Genomic DNA, 18527 nt, shown 5'->3' on the forward strand with positions numbered 1-18527 from the left:
CGTTAGTATACCCTACCTTAGCCGCTTTTTGAAACGACTAGGATGATAATATATCTTTAGGAAATACACTATTCGGGCCTCATTTTTGGATGAACCAATATTTTTCTCAATTTTTTCTTGTAGATTTGAGTTCTCATGGCAGAGGATTTAGGGTATACGTTATAAATCCATAGGGAATAAGGGAAAGGGTAATATAGGGAATAAGGGAATAGTCCATAGGGAATAGGCAAGTCCATAGATATAAGTCCCAGTCCATAGGGAAGAATTTGTTATCCATAGATTAATATCCAGAAGATCATTTTGATAGAATCGTTTTGAATTTTACTGTATGCGTTATGCATTAAGCGCGGAGGAATTTATTTAGAAGAGGGTGTGGTCTTCATTAAAGAACTATAAAACACCCTTTCACCCACGAGCAAACCTTCCAACAAAACCCGCCCCCGCCCTATCTGACTATGCGTGAACTATTTTGCGTTAGGAGACAACCTTTTTTTGAACTTTCAAACTTTTTAATAAATCAACACAGTAAACAAGACACCAACTTTTAACAAAGTTACAACAGAGATACTAGAAACGCAGCAATATAAAAGCTGCGTGTTTTACAAGTCAATCAAAAGCCAATTCTAACTTACTCAATTGATCTTTGGCTTTGACGAAGGGATTCCAGCTGTCTTTGAAGTTGAATGTTTCGATCTAATTCAGATGCCCTTGGATTCCTTGGTCTTGTACTTCGTCCATGGGCTCTTCTTCGTGACACTATATTTGGATTCCAATAGCCATAACCTGATTAAAATCATAAAAAATATGAAAGAATAGGCGCAGAAAGAATAGGCGCAGAAAATTGCCACAGATACTGACGAGAATAACAACGCCGATCCATCATATGTATAAGAAAAGAATAATATTTGAAAACGAGGCTGGTACTTGTATGATAGACGCCCTAACTTACGTTCTTCTAATGTGTTTCTCTGGCGCTCTATCTTAATGAAATATACCAAAGTAAGATAAAAATATAATAATTTAGAAAGAAATTTGGGCTATACAATCGCACATTAAGGGGGAATGGTAAAGTATAGCGGGTATGCATGAATAATGTGTTAGGTACGGTTATTCTGCATATTATGTGGTAAGATCTGTTTTCTAACTTCACACTGTCCAAATACTTAACACCCCCCCCCCCCCCCCCAAAAAAAAGAGGAAATATATAGCCCAAATTATGTTTGCGTTCTGTTCTGTCACTTCTTATCTCACACTCATGCCAAGCTGAAAGAAACTAACGGAAAAACGGTTTTCTATAATGTGACAATGAATGAACAACTTGAAACGGTAGGGCGGTTATCACACAAGTACCATGAGGCTTTCTTAGACATGAACATCATTAACTGTCTTAAAAAGCGCTTTCACAAGTCTTTTCTTTCTCCTCTCGTCGATATAACATGAAATTTTTTATGACTATAACATATCTATAACATTATATGTTTTAACTATAACAAGATTTTTTATGAAGCTAGAAATTGGTTTCATTCACAACAAGACTGGTTCCATTCAAAATGTCTAGATTTCATAATCAGTTGGTAACCAATAATCAGTTGGACCAATAATCAGTTGGTAAATAATCAGTCTAGATTTCACATAAAAAGAAATAATCCAATAATCAGTTGGTAACCAATAATTAGTTGGACCAATAATCAGTTGGTAAATAATCAGTCTAGATTTCACATAAAAAGAAATGCAAAACTCCGACCAATAGTAAGTTTATTTCAACATTTAAACTTAACTTAAGTTCTCTTTTCGATCCACTGTTTCGTACAAAACGAAAGTTTTGACCAATAATCAGTTGGTAAGGAACTGTAAGTAAGGAGCGATCCGGCTCAATAGTAACCGAAACTCGAAAAAAACAAAATTTTTATACCAATGGATACACCAAAAGAATCGGATTTTTATGCTGATTTTAAATAAATATAAATTTTATCAAGTTTAGTCTTACCCATCAAAATTTACGAGCCTGAGAAAATTTGCCTTATTTTCAAAAAAGGGGGAAACACTCCCTAAAAGTCATAGAATTTTAATGAAAATCACACCATCAGACTCAGCGTACCAGAGAACCCAACTTGAACGGTTGCAAGCTCCTATCTACAAAAATGTGGAATTTTGTATTTTTTGCCAGAAGAAAGATCACGGATGCGTGTTTTTTGTTGTTGTTTTTTTCTCTATTCCAAGGGGTGATCGCATCGACCAGGTGGTCCTAGAATGCCGCAAAAGGGCTCATTCGAATGGAAATTAAAAGGTATAGTGCCCTTTTAAAGTGACCAAAAAAATTAGAGGGCAACTAGGCCCCCTTCCACGCTCATCTTTTCCCAAAGTCACCGGATCAAAAATTTGAGCGCCATTTTGTTCAGTACAGTCGAAAAATCTAACAATTATGACTTTCAGGAAGACTTAATCCCCCACAGTTCCCGTGGGAAGGGCTGCAAGTTATGAACTTTTCACTACATATACAGACGTTTCCAGGGGGATTTTTTACTTGTGGGGGGGATCAGTGAAGGGGGTTACGTGGGAGGATCTATGGGGAATTTTTCATGGGGGGAGATAATTTTTCATGGGGGGGAGAGAATTTTCCATGTGGGAGGTGCTGGATTTCCCAGCATTATTTAAAAAACGATCAGAAATTAAATAAAAAAGGACACGTTTTTTAACTGAAAGTAAGGGGCAACATTGTACTTAAAAAGAACAGAAATTACTACGTATATGAGGCGGTTTGCCCCCTCGTCAATACACCGCTCTTTACGCTTAAGTTTTTTTTAGTACTTTAAAAAGAGCTATTTATTTTAATTAAACGGCATTTATGATTCAGTGGTCATTCTTAAAGAATCGGAATGAAATTTGAAGATCGTGGGATCAGTGAAGATGTTAAAAGTAGAGTAGGCAAGACTCGGGGTGTTTTTTTTTTTTACATTTAAATAGAGTTTTGAAGAACAGGAAGATAAGTCTGCGAACCAAGATTAGAATATTGGAAGCAACAGTCAAGACAGTGGTTCAAGATAAATCTGAAGCATGAGCGCTCCAAAAAACGGAGGAAGATTTTCTAGATGCTTTCCAGAGGAATGGCCTAAGGATTCTTTTGGGTACCTGACTGACTGACCATATTTCAAAATGTAGGCTGTACGAAAAGCGTAGTTCAATCCCACTTCCCAGGGCTATAACGAGAGAAAGATTGAGATGGCTAGAGCGCGTTCTCCAGATGACATATTACCGAAAATTGTCCTTTTCAGCCAACTGTCTAGGACTCAACGGGAAGCGGGTTGTCCGCGGTTGAAGTGGAGGGATGTCGAAAAGAAAGATTTAAGGGAAATGGGAGCTTCCGGGGAGGGTGTAAAGAGGGATGCTTTGAAAGGATTAGAGTGGCGGATGGGAGTGCGTAACTGTGCTGGCCTCAGACAGCTTGCTGCTGCGGTGAGTTATTAGTACCGGCGGTAGTAGTAGTATATGTTATGTTTCCTATAGTAAAAGCCTAAATATCAGGAATAAACATACGGGGCGGGGTATTCATTTACCGTATGAATAAACATACGGTAAATATATACGAGATTCCACTACTGATATAGGGACAAGGTGGACACACTACCCGAAGCCTGTATTTTTGCCATTACTAAATTTAGTTATCATATTACTAAAAACCAAAATAAGCCATTAAATGGACCCTACACTTAATTCCTTAACTTCTGGAAAAATATTCTGGAAACTACTTAAAACCATTTTAAAATATTTAACTATATCATTTCTAAATGCAGACCGCTTCTCTTTAACAAGAACAAGCAAATAACCATTTTTATATTTCCTTTACCCTCTTCTGCAACTGTTTTAAACAACCTTCTGCGGCCACGATGCCAAATAGTGGCCGAAAATTAAGCTTATTCAGAATTCTGATACCCCACACGTCCTCCCAAGGGTCTGACCTATGCGTAAAGTGCAGATTTACTTTATTAGAATGGGTTGTTAAACAGCTTAGTTTGAAGTACCAAGGACAAACAAAGGAATCCTTGAGTGCGTGTCTGACTCACCGAGTCTTTCACATCCGAATAAAAGAAAGGGGGGCATTCCAAATCCTAGTTTATAAGGGTTCTAAATCCTGTTTTAAATCATTATTAACATTTTTGAACAGGAGAATTTGTTTTTGCTCATTCATACAAAGTACGCCCATGAAAAGTTTTTATTCTTGGATAAAAAGCCTAGTAAAACGAATATTTTTATGAATACTATTGGTTTGTACTTCTTGTTAAGCTTGACTTCTATAGAGCTTAAGCTCGACGTTTATAAAAGCTATTAAATAGTAATATCAGCAAAAGTTAAGACTTATTTTCCAAAACTATTTAAGTCTTGCAAGTAAGACAGGAGTGGTCACGAAAAAGCCTAGTAAAATGATTATTTTTTACCTAAAATATTGGTCCAACCCTTCTTGCGAAGCTTAAACAACGTCAACGGGCTTAAAGACGTCAACGTTAATCAAATTATCATTACGTTAATCAACGTTAATCATTATCGTTAATCAAAGCGTTAAAGACGTCAACGGGCTTAAAGCCCGTTAAAGACGTCAACGGGCTTAAAGCTAGATTTTTACAAAAAGCTATTAAATAGTGAAATAAGCGAAACTTAAAACCTGTTTTCAAAGAAACTGTTCAAGCCTTGCAAGTAAGACAGGAGTTGTCTTACTTCGTTTATAAATAAACGAATAAAACAATCAAAATCTTTAGTGGAAGTACCAGAAAAAGTATTTTAAAATATTTAGAAAAGGGGAACATTTTTTTTTATATATGAGAATACCAAAATGATGCTTTTTTCCTAAACTTCCTGCATATCACTCCCCAAAAAATTTGTGCCCCAAGAAAGGTATTGAGAAGTTGAAAATAGCTTCCCAGGGGATGGGTGTGGGATATCATGGCGGTAGATCCATCTCTAGAGGTCGTACCAAGTTACATAACGACTTTCAGATGCAGCAAAAGCCGCTTTTCTACATTTATCAAACATTATTACATGTCTAGCTTTTGGCTGACATAAGCTTCTTGAGAAAAAATTATAATAAAGAAAAAAAAATGCACCCACATCATTTTTTTTTTCATATATAAATACTCTGAATCATTCCAGCGAACAAGGGGAATTTCCTCCACTTGAGTTACTTGGAATTAAAAAATCCTACCCAAATTTAAAAAAAAAAACTAGAGCATATTTCGTCACTTATTTTCTTATATTTAAATGTTAATTATTTTTTTTAACAGCAGAAAGAGAATATGAATGAGCCATTTGTAGGCCTACTCTGTAAAAAGTTCAAATTATAGGGGGACAACAATAATTCAGCCACTGAAACTTGATATCAGACCCTCGGGGCATTTAGAATTATTACGACACGGAAGAATTGAACAGTAACAGCAAGGATTTTTGAACGGTGGAATTTGTACAGGGTCAGTGCCATCATTTCCTATTTTTAATGGGTAGAGGCCATTTATAAGCGCAATACATTTGAATTCAGAAAACACTTGTATTCTATTCTAAAAGATCAGGACTGCTGTGCAGTTCTGCATATCAGAACTTGATATCAGATCCTCATGCGACAGAACATGGGACATGGAGGAAAAATTTTTGTTTGATTCTCACTAAGATCTGTAGCTGAGAGTTCTTGAAGTTAGAACCCTCAGATGTATTAGAAATCTCAATCTAAAGGTATAGCTTATTATAGACTTTAGTAATGATTTATAACGATCAGCAATATTTTGCCTTATCCTACTACAAAAAATTCACCGTGTCAACCATTCAGAGGGAACTAATCCGTGTTTGCCATAGCGCTCCAGTTCGAAACTTATATTTTTGATTAATGTTATTAGCTGAATTATTAGCCACACTGTTACTCAAATAGGAGCCGCTAAAGTATGGCCTGGATTGCCTGCTTACAACTCCGAAAATAGATATGGGCTTGCGGAATACCTGGGGTATCACGGCCTCTCTGTTGATTGGGGCCTTCATCACTTGAGGTGGAACTTGATTCACTTCTGTATCTCCGGACTTCAGCTGCAAAAGTACAAAGCTTAAGTCATCTGTGTTAATAAGATTCCGATACTCATAACGGAAAAGCGATTACAAACGCCAAAAAAGCTGAGCACAGTTAATACTATATACCAGCGGTGGCCAACCAAATGACACCTATGATCATACTTACAAATCTATAGGGCATCCCTACAGTTTTATCATAGGGGCTGAATATTTAGCTTAGAGAGCATATTCTAGGAAGAGAATCAAAGTAACAGAAAGTAGATTCAACAACAGACAATACCCCTTACCACCTGTCATTATAGATAGGGGCTGAATATTTAACATTAGAGCATATTATAAGAAGAGAATCAAAGTAACAGAAAGTAGATTCAGGAACAAACAATACCCCTTACCACCCGTCATTATACATAGGGGCTGAACATTTAACATTCGAGCATATTCTAAGAAGAGCATCAAGATAACAGAAAGTAGATTCAGCAACAGACAATACCCCTTACCACCCGTCATTATAGATAGGGGCTGAATATTTAAAATTCGAGCATATTCTAAGAAAAGCATCAAGATAACAGAAAGTAGATTCAGCAACAGACAATACCCATTACCACCCGTCATTATAGATAGGGGCTGAATATTTAAAATTAGGGCATATTCTAAGAAGAGCATCAAGATAATAGAAAGTAGATTCATCAACAGACAATACCCCTCACCACCCGTCATTATAGATAGGGGCTGAATATTTAAAATTAGGGCATATTCTAAGAAGAGCATCAAGATAACAGAAAGTAGATTCAGGAACAGACAATACCCCTTACCACCCGTCATTATAGATAGGGGCTGAATATTAAAAATTCGAGCATATTCTAAGAAGGGAATCAAAGTAACAGAAGGTAGATTCAGCAACAGACAATAAGCCTTACCAACCGTCATTATAGATAGGGGCTGAATATTAAAAATTAGGGCATATTCTAAGAAGAGCATCAAGATAACAGAAAGTAGATTCAGCAACAGACAATACCCCTTACCACCCGTCCTTATAGATAGGGGCTGAATATTTAAAATTCGAGCATATTCTAAGAAGAGAATCAAAGTAACAGAAGCTAAATTCAGCAGCAGACAATAACCCTTACCATCCGTCATTATAGATAGGGGCTGAATATTTAAATTAGGGCATATTCTAAGAAGAGCATCAAGATAATAGAAAGTAGATTCAGCAACAGACAATACCCCTCACCACCCGTCATTATAGATAGGGGCTGAATATTTAAAATTCGAGCATATTCTAAGAAGAGAATCAAGATAACCGAAAGTAGATTCAGCAACAGACAATACCCCTTACTACCCGTCATTATAGATAAGGGCTGAATATTTAAAATTCGAGCATATTCTAAGAAAAGCATCAAGATAACAGAAAGTAGATTCAGCAACAGACAATACCCATTACCACCCGTCATTATAGATAGGGGTTGAATATTTAAAATTAGGGCATATTCTAAGAAGAGAATCAAAGTAACAGAAGGTAGATTCAGCAACAGACAATAACCCTTACCATCCGTCATTATAGATAGGGGCTGAATATTTAAAATAAGGGCATATTCTAAGAAGAGCATCAAGATAACAGAAAGTAGATTCAGGAACAGACAATACCCCTTACCATCCGTCATTATAGATAGGGGCTGAATATTTAAAATTCGAGCATATTCTACGAAGGGAATCAAAGTAACAGAAGGTAGATTCAGCAACAGACAATAACCCTTACCATCCGTCATTATAGATAGGGGCTGAATATTAAAAATTAGAGCATATTCTAAGAAGAGCATCAAGATAACAGAAAGTAGATTCAGCAACAGACAATACCCCTTACCACCCGTCCTTATAGATAGGGGCTGAATATTTAAAATTCGAGCATATTCTAAGAAGAGAATCAAAGTAACAGAAGCTAAATTCAGCAGCAGACAATAACCCTTACCATCCGTCATTATAGATAGGGGCTGAATATTTAAATTAGGGCATATTCTAAGAAGAGCATCAAGATAATAGAAAGTAGATTCAGCAACAGACAATACCCCTCACCACCCGTCATATAGATAGGGGCTGAATATTTAAAATTCGAGCATATTCTAAGAAGAGAATCAAAGTAACAGAAGGTAGATTCAGCAACAGACAATACCCCTTACCACCCGTCATTATAGATAGGGGCTGAATATTTAAAATTAGGGCATATTCTAAGAAGAGCATCAAGATAACAGAAAGTAGATTCAGCAACAGACAATACCCCTTACCACCCGTCATTATAGATAGGGGCTGAACATTTAAAACTCGAGCATATTCTAAGAATAGCATCAAGATAAGAGAAAGTAGATTCAGCAACAGACAATACCTCTTACCACCCGTCATTATAGATAGGGGCTGAATATTTAAAATTAGGGCATGTTCTAAGAAGAGCATCAAGATAACAGAAAGTAGATTCAGCAACAGACAATACCCCTCACCACCCGTCATTATAGATAGGGGCTGAATATTTAAAATTAGGGCATATTCTAAATAGAGCATCAAGATAACAGAAAGTAGATTCAGCAACAGACAATACCCCTTACCACCCGTCATTATAGATAGGGGCTGAATATTTAAAATTAGGGCATATTCTAAGAAGAGCATCAAGATAATAGAAAGTAGATTCAGCAACAGACAATACCCCTCACCACCCGTCATTATAGATAGGGGCTGAATATTTAAAATTCGAGCATATTCTAAGAAGAGAATCAAAGTAACAGAAGGTAGATTCAGCAACAGACAATACCCCTTACCACCCGTCATTATAGATAGGGGCTGAATATTTAAAATTAGGGCATATTCTAAGAAGAGCATCAAGATAACAGAAAGTAGATTCAGCAACAGACAATACCCCTTACCACCCGTCATTATAGATAGGGGCTGAACATTTAAAACTCGAGCATAATCTAAGAATAGCATCAAGATAAGAGAAAGTAGATTCAGCAACAGACAATACCTCTTACCACCCGTCATTATAGATAGGGGCTGAATATTTAAAATTAGGGCATGTTCTAAGAAGAGCATCAAGATAACAGAAAGTAGATTCAGCAACAGACAATACCCCTTACCACCCGTCATTATAGATAGGGGCTGAATATTTAAAATTAGGGCATATTCTAAATAGAGCATCAAGATAACAGAAAGTAGATTCAGCAACAGACAATACCCCTTACCACCCGTCATTATAGATAGGGGCTGAATATTTAAAATTAGGGCATATTCTAAGAAGAGCATCAAGATAACCGAAAGTAGATTCAGCAACAGACAATACCCCTTACCACTCGTCATTATAGATAGGGGCTGAATATTTAAAATTAGGGCATATTCTAAGAAGAGAATCAAAGTAACAAAAAGGTAGATTCAGCAACAGACAATAACCCTTACCATCCGTCATTATAGATAGGGGCTGAACATTTAAAATTCGAGGATATTCTAAGAAGAGCATCAAGATAACAGAAAGTAGATTCAGCAACAAACAATACCCCTTACCACCCGTCATTATAGATAGGGGCTGAATATTTAAAATTCGAGCATATTCTAAGAAGAGAATCAAAGTAACAGAAGGTAGATTCAGCAACAGACAATAACCCTTACCATCCGTCATTATAGATAGGGGCTGAATATTTAAAATTAGGGCATATTCTAAGAAGAGCATCAAGATAACAGAAAGTAGATTCAGCAACAGACAATACCCCTTACCACCCGTCATTATAGATAGGGGCTGAACATTTAAAACTCGAGCATATTCTAAGAATAGCATCAAGATAAGAGAAAGTAGATTCAGCAACAGACAATACCTCTTACCACCCGTCATTATAGATAGGGGCTGAATATTTAAAATTAGGGCATGTTCTAAGAAGAGCATCAAGATAACAGAAAGTAGATTCAGCAACAGACAATACCCCTCACCACCCGTCATTATAGATAGGGGCTGAATATTTAAAATTAGGGCATATTCTAAATAGAGCATCAAGATAACAGAAAGTAGATTCAGCAACAGACAATACCCCTTACCACCCGTCATTATAGATAGGGGCTGAATATTTAAAATTAGGGCATATTCTAAGAAGAGCATCAAGATAATAGAAAGTAGATTCAGCAACAGACAATACCCCTCACCACCCGTCATTATAGATAGGGGCTGAATATTTAAAATTCGAGCATATTCTAAGAAGAGAATCAAAGTAACAGAAGGTAGATTCAGCAACAGACAATACCCCTTACCACCCGTCATTATAGATAGGGGCTGAATATTTAAAATTAGGGCATATTCTAAGAAGAGCATCAAGATAACAGAAAGTAGATTCAGCAACAGACAATACCCCTTACCACCCGTCATTATAGATAGGGGCTGAACATTTAAAACTCGAGCATAATCTAAGAATAGCATCAAGATAAGAGAAAGTAGATTCAGCAACAGACAATACCTCTTACCACCCGTCATTATAGATAGGGGCTGAATATTTAAAATTAGGGCATGTTCTAAGAAGAGCATCAAGATAACAGAAAGTAGATTCAGCAACAGACAATACCCCTTACCACCCGTCATTATAGATAGGGGCTGAATATTTAAAATTAGGGCATATTCTAAATAGAGCATCAAGATAACAGAAAGTAGATTCAGCAACAGACAATACCCCTTACCACCCGTCATTATAGATAGGGGCTGAATATTTAAAATTAGGGCATATTCTAAGAAGAGCATCAAGATAACCGAAAGTAGATTCAGCAACAGACAATACCCCTTACCACTCGTCATTATAGATAGGGGCTGAATATTTAAAATTAGGGCATATTCTAAGAAGAGAATCAAAGTAACAAAAAGGTAGATTCAGCAACAGACAATAACCCTTACCATCCGTCATTATAGATAGGGGCTGAACATTTAAAATTCGAGGATATTCTAAGAAGAGCATCAAGATAACAGAAAGTAGATTCAGCAACAAACAATACCCCTTACCACCCGTCATTATAGATAGGGGCTGAATATTTAAAATTCGAGCATATTCTAAGAAGAGAATCAAAGTAACAGAAGGTAGATTCAGCAACAGACAATAACCCTTACCATCCGTCATTATAGATAGGGGCTGAATATTTAAAATTAGGGCATATTCTAAGAAGAGCATCAAGATAACAGAAAGTAGATTCAGCAACAGACAATAACCCTTACCATCCGTCATTATAGATAGGGCTGAATATTTAAAATTAGGGCATATTCTAAGAAGAGCATCAAGATAACAGAAAGTAGATTCAGCAACAGACAATACCCCTTACCACCCGTCATTATAGATAGGAGCTGAATATTTAAAATTCGAGCATATTCTAAGAAGAGAATCAAAGTAACAAAAAATAGATTCAACAACAGACAATACCCCTTACCACCTGTCATTATAGATAGGGGCTGAATATTTAACATTAGAGCATATTATAAGAAGAGAATCAAAGTAACGGAAAGTAGATTCAGGAGCAAACAATACCCCTTACCACCCATCATTAAACACTGGGGCTGAACATTTAACATTCGAGCATATTCTAAGAAGAGCATCAGACAGTACAGAAGAGCATCAGAAAGTACAGAAGTACATAGAGCAACAGAAAGTAGATTCAGCAACAGACAATACCCCTTTCCACTCGTCATTATAGATAGGGGCTGAATATTTAAAATTCGAGCATATTCTAAGAAGAGCATCAAGATAACAGAAAGTAGATTCAGCAACAGACAATACCCCTTACCACCCGTCATTATAGATAGGGGTTGAATATTTAAAATTAGGGCATATTCTAAGAAGAGAATCAAAGTAACAGAAGGTAGATTCAGCAACAGACAATAACCCTTACCATCCGTCATTATAGATAGGGGCTGAATATTTAAAATAAGGGAATATTCTAAGAAGAGCATCAAGATAACAGAAAGTAGATTCAGGAACAGACAATACCCCTTACCATCCGTCATTATAGATAGGGGCTGAATATTTAAAATTCGAGCATATTCTACGAAGGGAATCAAAGTAACAGAAGGTAGATTCAGCAACAGACAATAACCCTTACCATCCGTCATTATAGATAGGGGCTGAATATTAAAAATTAGAGCATATTCTAAGAAGAGCATCAAGATAACAGAAAGTAGATTCAGCAACAGACAATACCCCTTACCACCCGTCCTTATAGATAGGGGCTGAATATTTAAAATTCGAGCATATTCTAAGAAGAGAATCAAAGTAACAGAAGCTAAATTCAGCAGCAGACAATAACCCTTACCATCCGTCATTATAGATAGGGGCTGAATATTTAAATTAGGGCATATTCTAAGAAGAGCATCAAGATAATAGAAAGTAGATTCAGCAACAGACAATACCCCTCACCACCCGTCATATAGATAGGGGCTGAATATTTAAAATTCGAGCATATTCTAAGAAGAGAATCAAAGTAACAGAAGGTAGATTCAGCAACAGACAATACCCCTTACCACCCGTCATTATAGATAGGGGCTGAATATTTAAAATTAGGGCATATTCTAAGAAGAGCATCAAGATAACAGAAAGTAGATTCAGCAACAGACAATACCCCTTACCACCCGTCATTATAGATAGGGGCTGAACATTTAAAACTCGAGCATATTCTAAGAATAGCATCAAGATAAGAGAAAGTAGATTCAGCAACAGACCATACCTCTTACCACCCGTCATTATAGATAGGGGCTGAATATTTAAAATTAGGGCATGTTCTAAGAAGAGCATCAAGATAACAGAAAGTAGATTCAGCAACAGACAATACCCCTCACCACCCGTCATTATAGATAGGGGCTGAATATTTAAAATTAGGGCATATTCTAAATAGAGCATCAAGATAACAGAAAGTAGATTCAGCAACAGACAATACCCCTTACCACCCGTCATTATAGATAGGGGCTGAATATTTAAAATTAGGGCATATTCTAAGAAGAGCATCAAGATAATAGAAAGTAGATTCAGCAACAGACAATACCCCTCACCACCCGTCATTATAGATAGGGGCTGAATATTTAAAATTCGAGCATATTCTAAGAAGAGAATCAAAGTAACAGAAGGTAGATTCAGCAACAGACAATACCCCTTACCACCCGTCATTATAGATAGGGGCTGAATATTTAAAATTAGGGCATATTCTAAGAAGAGCATCAAGATAACAGAAAGTAGATTCAGCAACAGACAATACCCTTACCACCCGTCATTATAGATAGGGGCTGAACATTTAAAACTCGAGCATAATCTAAGAATAGCATCAAGATAAGAGAAAGTAGATTCAGCAACAGACAATACCTCTTACCACCCGTCATTATAGATAGGGGCTGAATATTTAAAATTAGGGCATGTTCTAAGAAGAGCATCAAGATAACAGAAAGTAGATTCAGCAACAGACAATACCCCTTACCACCCGTCATTATAGATAGGGGCTGAATATTTAAAATTAGGGCATATTCTAAATAGAGCATCAAGATAACAGAAAGTAGATTCAGCAACAGACAATACCCCTTACCACCCGTCATTATAGATAGGGGCTGAATATTTAAAATTAGGGCATATTCTAAGAAGAGCATCAAGATAACCGAAAGTAGATTCAGCAACAGACAATACCCCTTACCACTCGTCATTATAGATAGGGGCTGAATATTTAAAATTAGGGCATATTCTAAGAAGAGAATCAAAGTAACAAAAAGGTAGATTCAGCAACAGACAATAACCCTTACCATCCGTCATTATAGATAGGGGCTGAACATTTAAAATTCGAGGATATTCTAAGAAGAGCATCAAGATAACAGAAAGTAGATTCAGCAACAAACAATACCCCTTACCACCCGTCATTATAGATAGGGGCTGAATATTTAAAATTCGAGCATATTCTAAGAAGAGAATCAAAGTAACAGAAGGTAGATTCAGCAACAGACAATAACCCTTACCATCCGTCATTATAGATAGGGGCTGAATATTTAAAATTAGGGCATATTCTAAGAAGAGCATCAAGATAACAGAAAGTAGATTCAGCAACAGACAATAACCCTTACCATCCGTCATTATAGATAGGGCTGAATATTTAAAATTAGGGCATATTCTAAGAAGAGCATCAAGATAACAGAAAGTAGATTCAGCAACAGACAATACCCCTTACCACCCGTCATTATAGATAGGAGCTGAATATTTAAAATTCGAGCATATTCTAAGAAGAGAATCAAAGTAACAAAAAATAGATTCAACAACAGACAATACCCCTTACCACCTGTCATTATAGATAGGGGCTGAATATTTAACATTAGAGCATATTATAAGAAGAGAATCAAAGTAACGGAAAGTAGATTCAGGAGCAAACAATACCCCTTACCACCCATCATTAAACACTGGGGCTGAACATTTAACATTCGAGCATATTCTAAGAAGAGCATCAGACAGTACAGAAGAGCATCAGAAAGTACAGAAGTACATAGAGCAACAGAAAGTAGATTCAGCAACAGACAATACCCCTTTCCACTCGTCATTATAGATAGGGGCTGAATATTTAACATTCGAGCATATTCTAAGAAGAGCATCAAGATAACAGAAAGTAGATTCAGCAACAGACAATACCCCTTACCACCCGTCATTATAGATAGGGGCTGAATATTTAAAATTCGAGCATATTCTAAGAAGAGCATCAAGATAACAGAAAGTAGATTCAGCAACAGACAATACCCCTTATCACCCGTCATTATAGATAGGGGCTGAATATTTAAAATTCGAGCATATTATAAGAAGAAAATCAAAGTAACAGAAGGTAGATTCAGCTTCAGACAATAACCCTTACCATCCGTTATTATAGATAGGGGCTGAACATTTAAAATTCGAGCATATTCTAAGAAGAGCATCAAGATAACAGAAAATAGATTCAGCAACAGATAATACCCCTTACCACCCGTCATTATAGATAGGGGCTGAATATTTAAAATTAGGGCATAATCTAACAAGAGAATCAAAGTAACAGAAGGTAGATTCAGCAACAGACAGTAACCCTTACCATCCGTCATTATAGATAGGGGCTGAATATTTAAAATTCGAGCATATTCTAAGAAGAGAATCAAAGTAACAGAAGGTAGATTCAGCAGCAGACAGTAACCCTTACCATCCGTCATTATAGATAGGGGCTGAACATTTAAAATTCAAGCATATTATAAGAAGAGCATCAAAGTAACAGAAGGTAGATTCAGCAACAGACAATACCCCTTACCACCCGTCATTATAGATAGGGGCTGAATATTTAAAATTCGAGCATATTCTAAGAAGAGAATCAAAGTAACAGAAGGCAGATTCAGCAACAGACAATAACCCTTACCATCCGTCATTATAGATAGGGGCTGAATATTTAAAATTAGGGCATATTCTAAGAAGAGAATCAGAGCAACAGAAAGTAGATTCAGCAACAGACAATACCCCTTACCATCCGTCATTATAGATAGGGGCTAAATATTTAACATTAGGGCATATTTTTAGTCAGATAGCATAGACTATCTGACTAAAAAAGGCGCCTCGCTTTTACATTCATTTTCCAACCTAAAAAGATTTGGTACACCAACTGAGGTTTTAAAGTCTGTATACTGCAGCTATGTTAGACCTTCTCTTGAGTATACATGCCCTGCTTGGCATCCGGGATTGACAAAAGATCAAACAGATAGACTTGAGACGATACAAAAAAGAGCTGTAAAAATTATACTTGGACAAAACTACTCAACTTACGAAGATGCACTGAAACAACTCAATTTGGACTCACTTGATAGTCGTAGACATGGCTTAACATATAGATTTGGACTAAATTGTTTAAATTCCCCAACTCATTGTCGTCTACTACCCAACTTTGTGAGCCCCCCAACTGAAGGACCAGTTACTAGACTCCGACAAATAAAAAAGAATTGTCCACAGTTACTGACTTGCTCAGCCTATAGTACTGAGAGATATCGCAAATCATTTGTTCCATATTTTACCCGTCATTTTAATAATATTGACGCGACTAATATTTAATGTTTGATTAATATGTGTTTGATTAATATAATGTTTGTTTAAATTTTCCTGTGAGTGTTTTTGAAGGTATAAATTATTTTTGTCATGACATGCTAATGCTAGCTCCGGCTATTGTAGTGAATAAATATATTCTATTCTATTCTATATTTTAAGAAGAGAATCAAAGTAACAGAAAGTATATTCAGCAAAAGACAATACCCCTTACCACCCGTCATTATAGATAGAGGCTGAATATTTAACATTAGAGCATATTCTAAGAAGAGAATCAAAGTAATAGAAAGTAGATTCAGCAACAGACAATAACCCTTAACATCCGTCATTACAGATAGGAGCTGAATATTTAAAATGAGGGCATATTCTAAGAAGAGAATCAGAGCAACAGAAAGTAATTTCAGCAACAGACAATACCCCTTACCATCCGTCATTATAGATAGGGGCTAAACGTTTAACATTAGGGCATATTCTAAGAAGAGAATCAGAGCAACAGAAAGTAGATTCAGCAAAAGACAATAACACTTACCATCCGTCATTATAGATAGGGGCTAAATATTTAACTTTAGGGATATTTTAAGAAGCGAATTAAAGTAACAGAAAGTAGATTCAGCAACAGACAATACCCCTTACCATCCGTCATTATATATAAAGGCTGAATATTTAACATTAGACCATATTTTGAGAAGAGAATCAAAGTAACAGAAAGTAGATTCAGCAACAGACAATAACCCTTATCATCCATCATTACAGATAGGGGCTGAATATTTAGAATTAGGGCATATTCTAAGAAGAGAATCAGAGCAACAGAAAGTAGATTCAGCAACAGACAATACCCCTTATCACCCGTCAATATAGATAGAGGCTGAATATTTAACATTAGAGCATATTCTAAGAAGAGTCAAAGTAACAGAAAGTAAATTCAACAACAGACAATACCCCTTACCACCCGTCATGAAAGCTAGAATCACCGATTAATCTCAAGACAGGGACAAGGTTGACTATCATTGCTGTGTAGAAATAGAAGCAGCCACCTACTTGAACTACAATTATCAAACAAATTTACTACTTATGGGAATGGCTTAAATCAGATTCATCTGAATTCCTTGGAAATGAGACGACACAAACCTACCATGGACACTGGACTGAAATGCCTACAGTTGGACTTCCACTGTCACATTCTTCCTCCCAGCTAAGACGACTAAGACCTGCAAAAACAAACACAGCGGGAAAGAGGGATCCATGTCTTCAAGAATAGCTGTCTTGCAGGATATCAACTAGAGGGACCACGTAACCAACCAGAGAGGGAGCTCTATAACACACCAGCAAAGATGGAACCACTTAGGTTATATCCTCCGTATGGCGGAGTTAGAGTCCCTACAACGATGCTGGAGTGGAACCTAAAGTCAGAGGGAACCTAAAGAAGGAGGAGACCGAAAAATACATTTCATCGGATCAGCCAGTTAAACTTGAAAAACATCCACATCATGGTCCATCGCCACCGTGAAGGCATTCAGGCAACAGCACATGAGGAATGACTCTTTTTAATAGCTAAGAGTAAAAATTTGGTAGACAAATCCTATACCCTTCCTAAGATCACACTGTTCTTCTGTTAAAACTTTGTCGACAGTATCTCTAAGTCCAAAAAACATCAAAATACTAAGTAATTTGCTACCTGCAGAAACAAAGCTAATGCCTCTATAATTACCACACTCACTCTTATCACCTTTCTTATACAGGGCTTAAATTAGGGTTTTCTGAAATCACTAGGTTCTTTCCCTTTTTCTAAAATCATATTCACAATCTTCGGTAACTTATTTTTAATCTCATAGCCACCGTATGTATGAAAATTATTTTACTCACTATCAGCAGCAGGGGTCTTTAATTATTTATTCCTTTTAGTACTGTCACTAATTTTTCCTCAGAAATAGATCTTTTTCCACATCCAAGGTGTCACAAACTATTTCATTTTCCTCTATATCTTTTCCTGTAACTATCTCGGTTCTTAAAATATTCTGCACATCTTTCTTTGACTCTCTCCTTATTGATAGTTGTGACCCCATTCCTATCTTTAACTGGGACAAGTCCAGATTGACCAATCCCTCTCAATTTATTAACCGGTCAGTACACTATTTTACTATTGTGCCGTCTAGCTGCATCTTCCAGATCCTCGGCAATATTATCAATGGTCTCCAATTTACACCTGCTTAGATCATATTTTAATACTTTCTCTGTTTTCGTCACATTCCTCTAATTTCTATATGATCTATCACTCAGATCATTTTTGTACAAGCACCTTCTCTTCTGTGTTAAACATGTAGCATTTTCACTAATATTCCTAGCTGCGTTCCTAATTTTCTTCCCTAAGACACAATCAGCAACTCCACAAATTATTTTACTAGAATTATTCCGTGCATCTTC

At 36.5% G+C, this 18527-nt stretch overlaps 1 protein-coding gene across 1 annotated transcript in view; it reads right to left on the minus strand.

Moving 5' to 3' along the window:
* Window positions 1–18527, minus strand: part of LOC136031452 (uncharacterized) — a 104898-nt gene that overhangs the window by 61231 nt on the left and 25140 nt on the right. Inside the window, exons 7-8 of the mRNA XM_065711054.1 lie at window positions 5977–6060; window positions 633–783 (exon numbers count right to left, since the gene is read on the minus strand). Coding sequence (XP_065567126.1) covers window positions 633–783; window positions 5977–6060 — 235 coding nt within the window. The remainder of the gene's footprint in view (window positions 1–632; window positions 784–5976; window positions 6061–18527) is intronic.

This window comes from Artemia franciscana, chromosome 9 (assembly GCF_032884065.1).
Source record: "Artemia franciscana chromosome 9, ASM3288406v1, whole genome shotgun sequence".
Taxonomy (NCBI): domain Eukaryota; kingdom Metazoa; phylum Arthropoda; class Branchiopoda; order Anostraca; family Artemiidae; genus Artemia; species Artemia franciscana.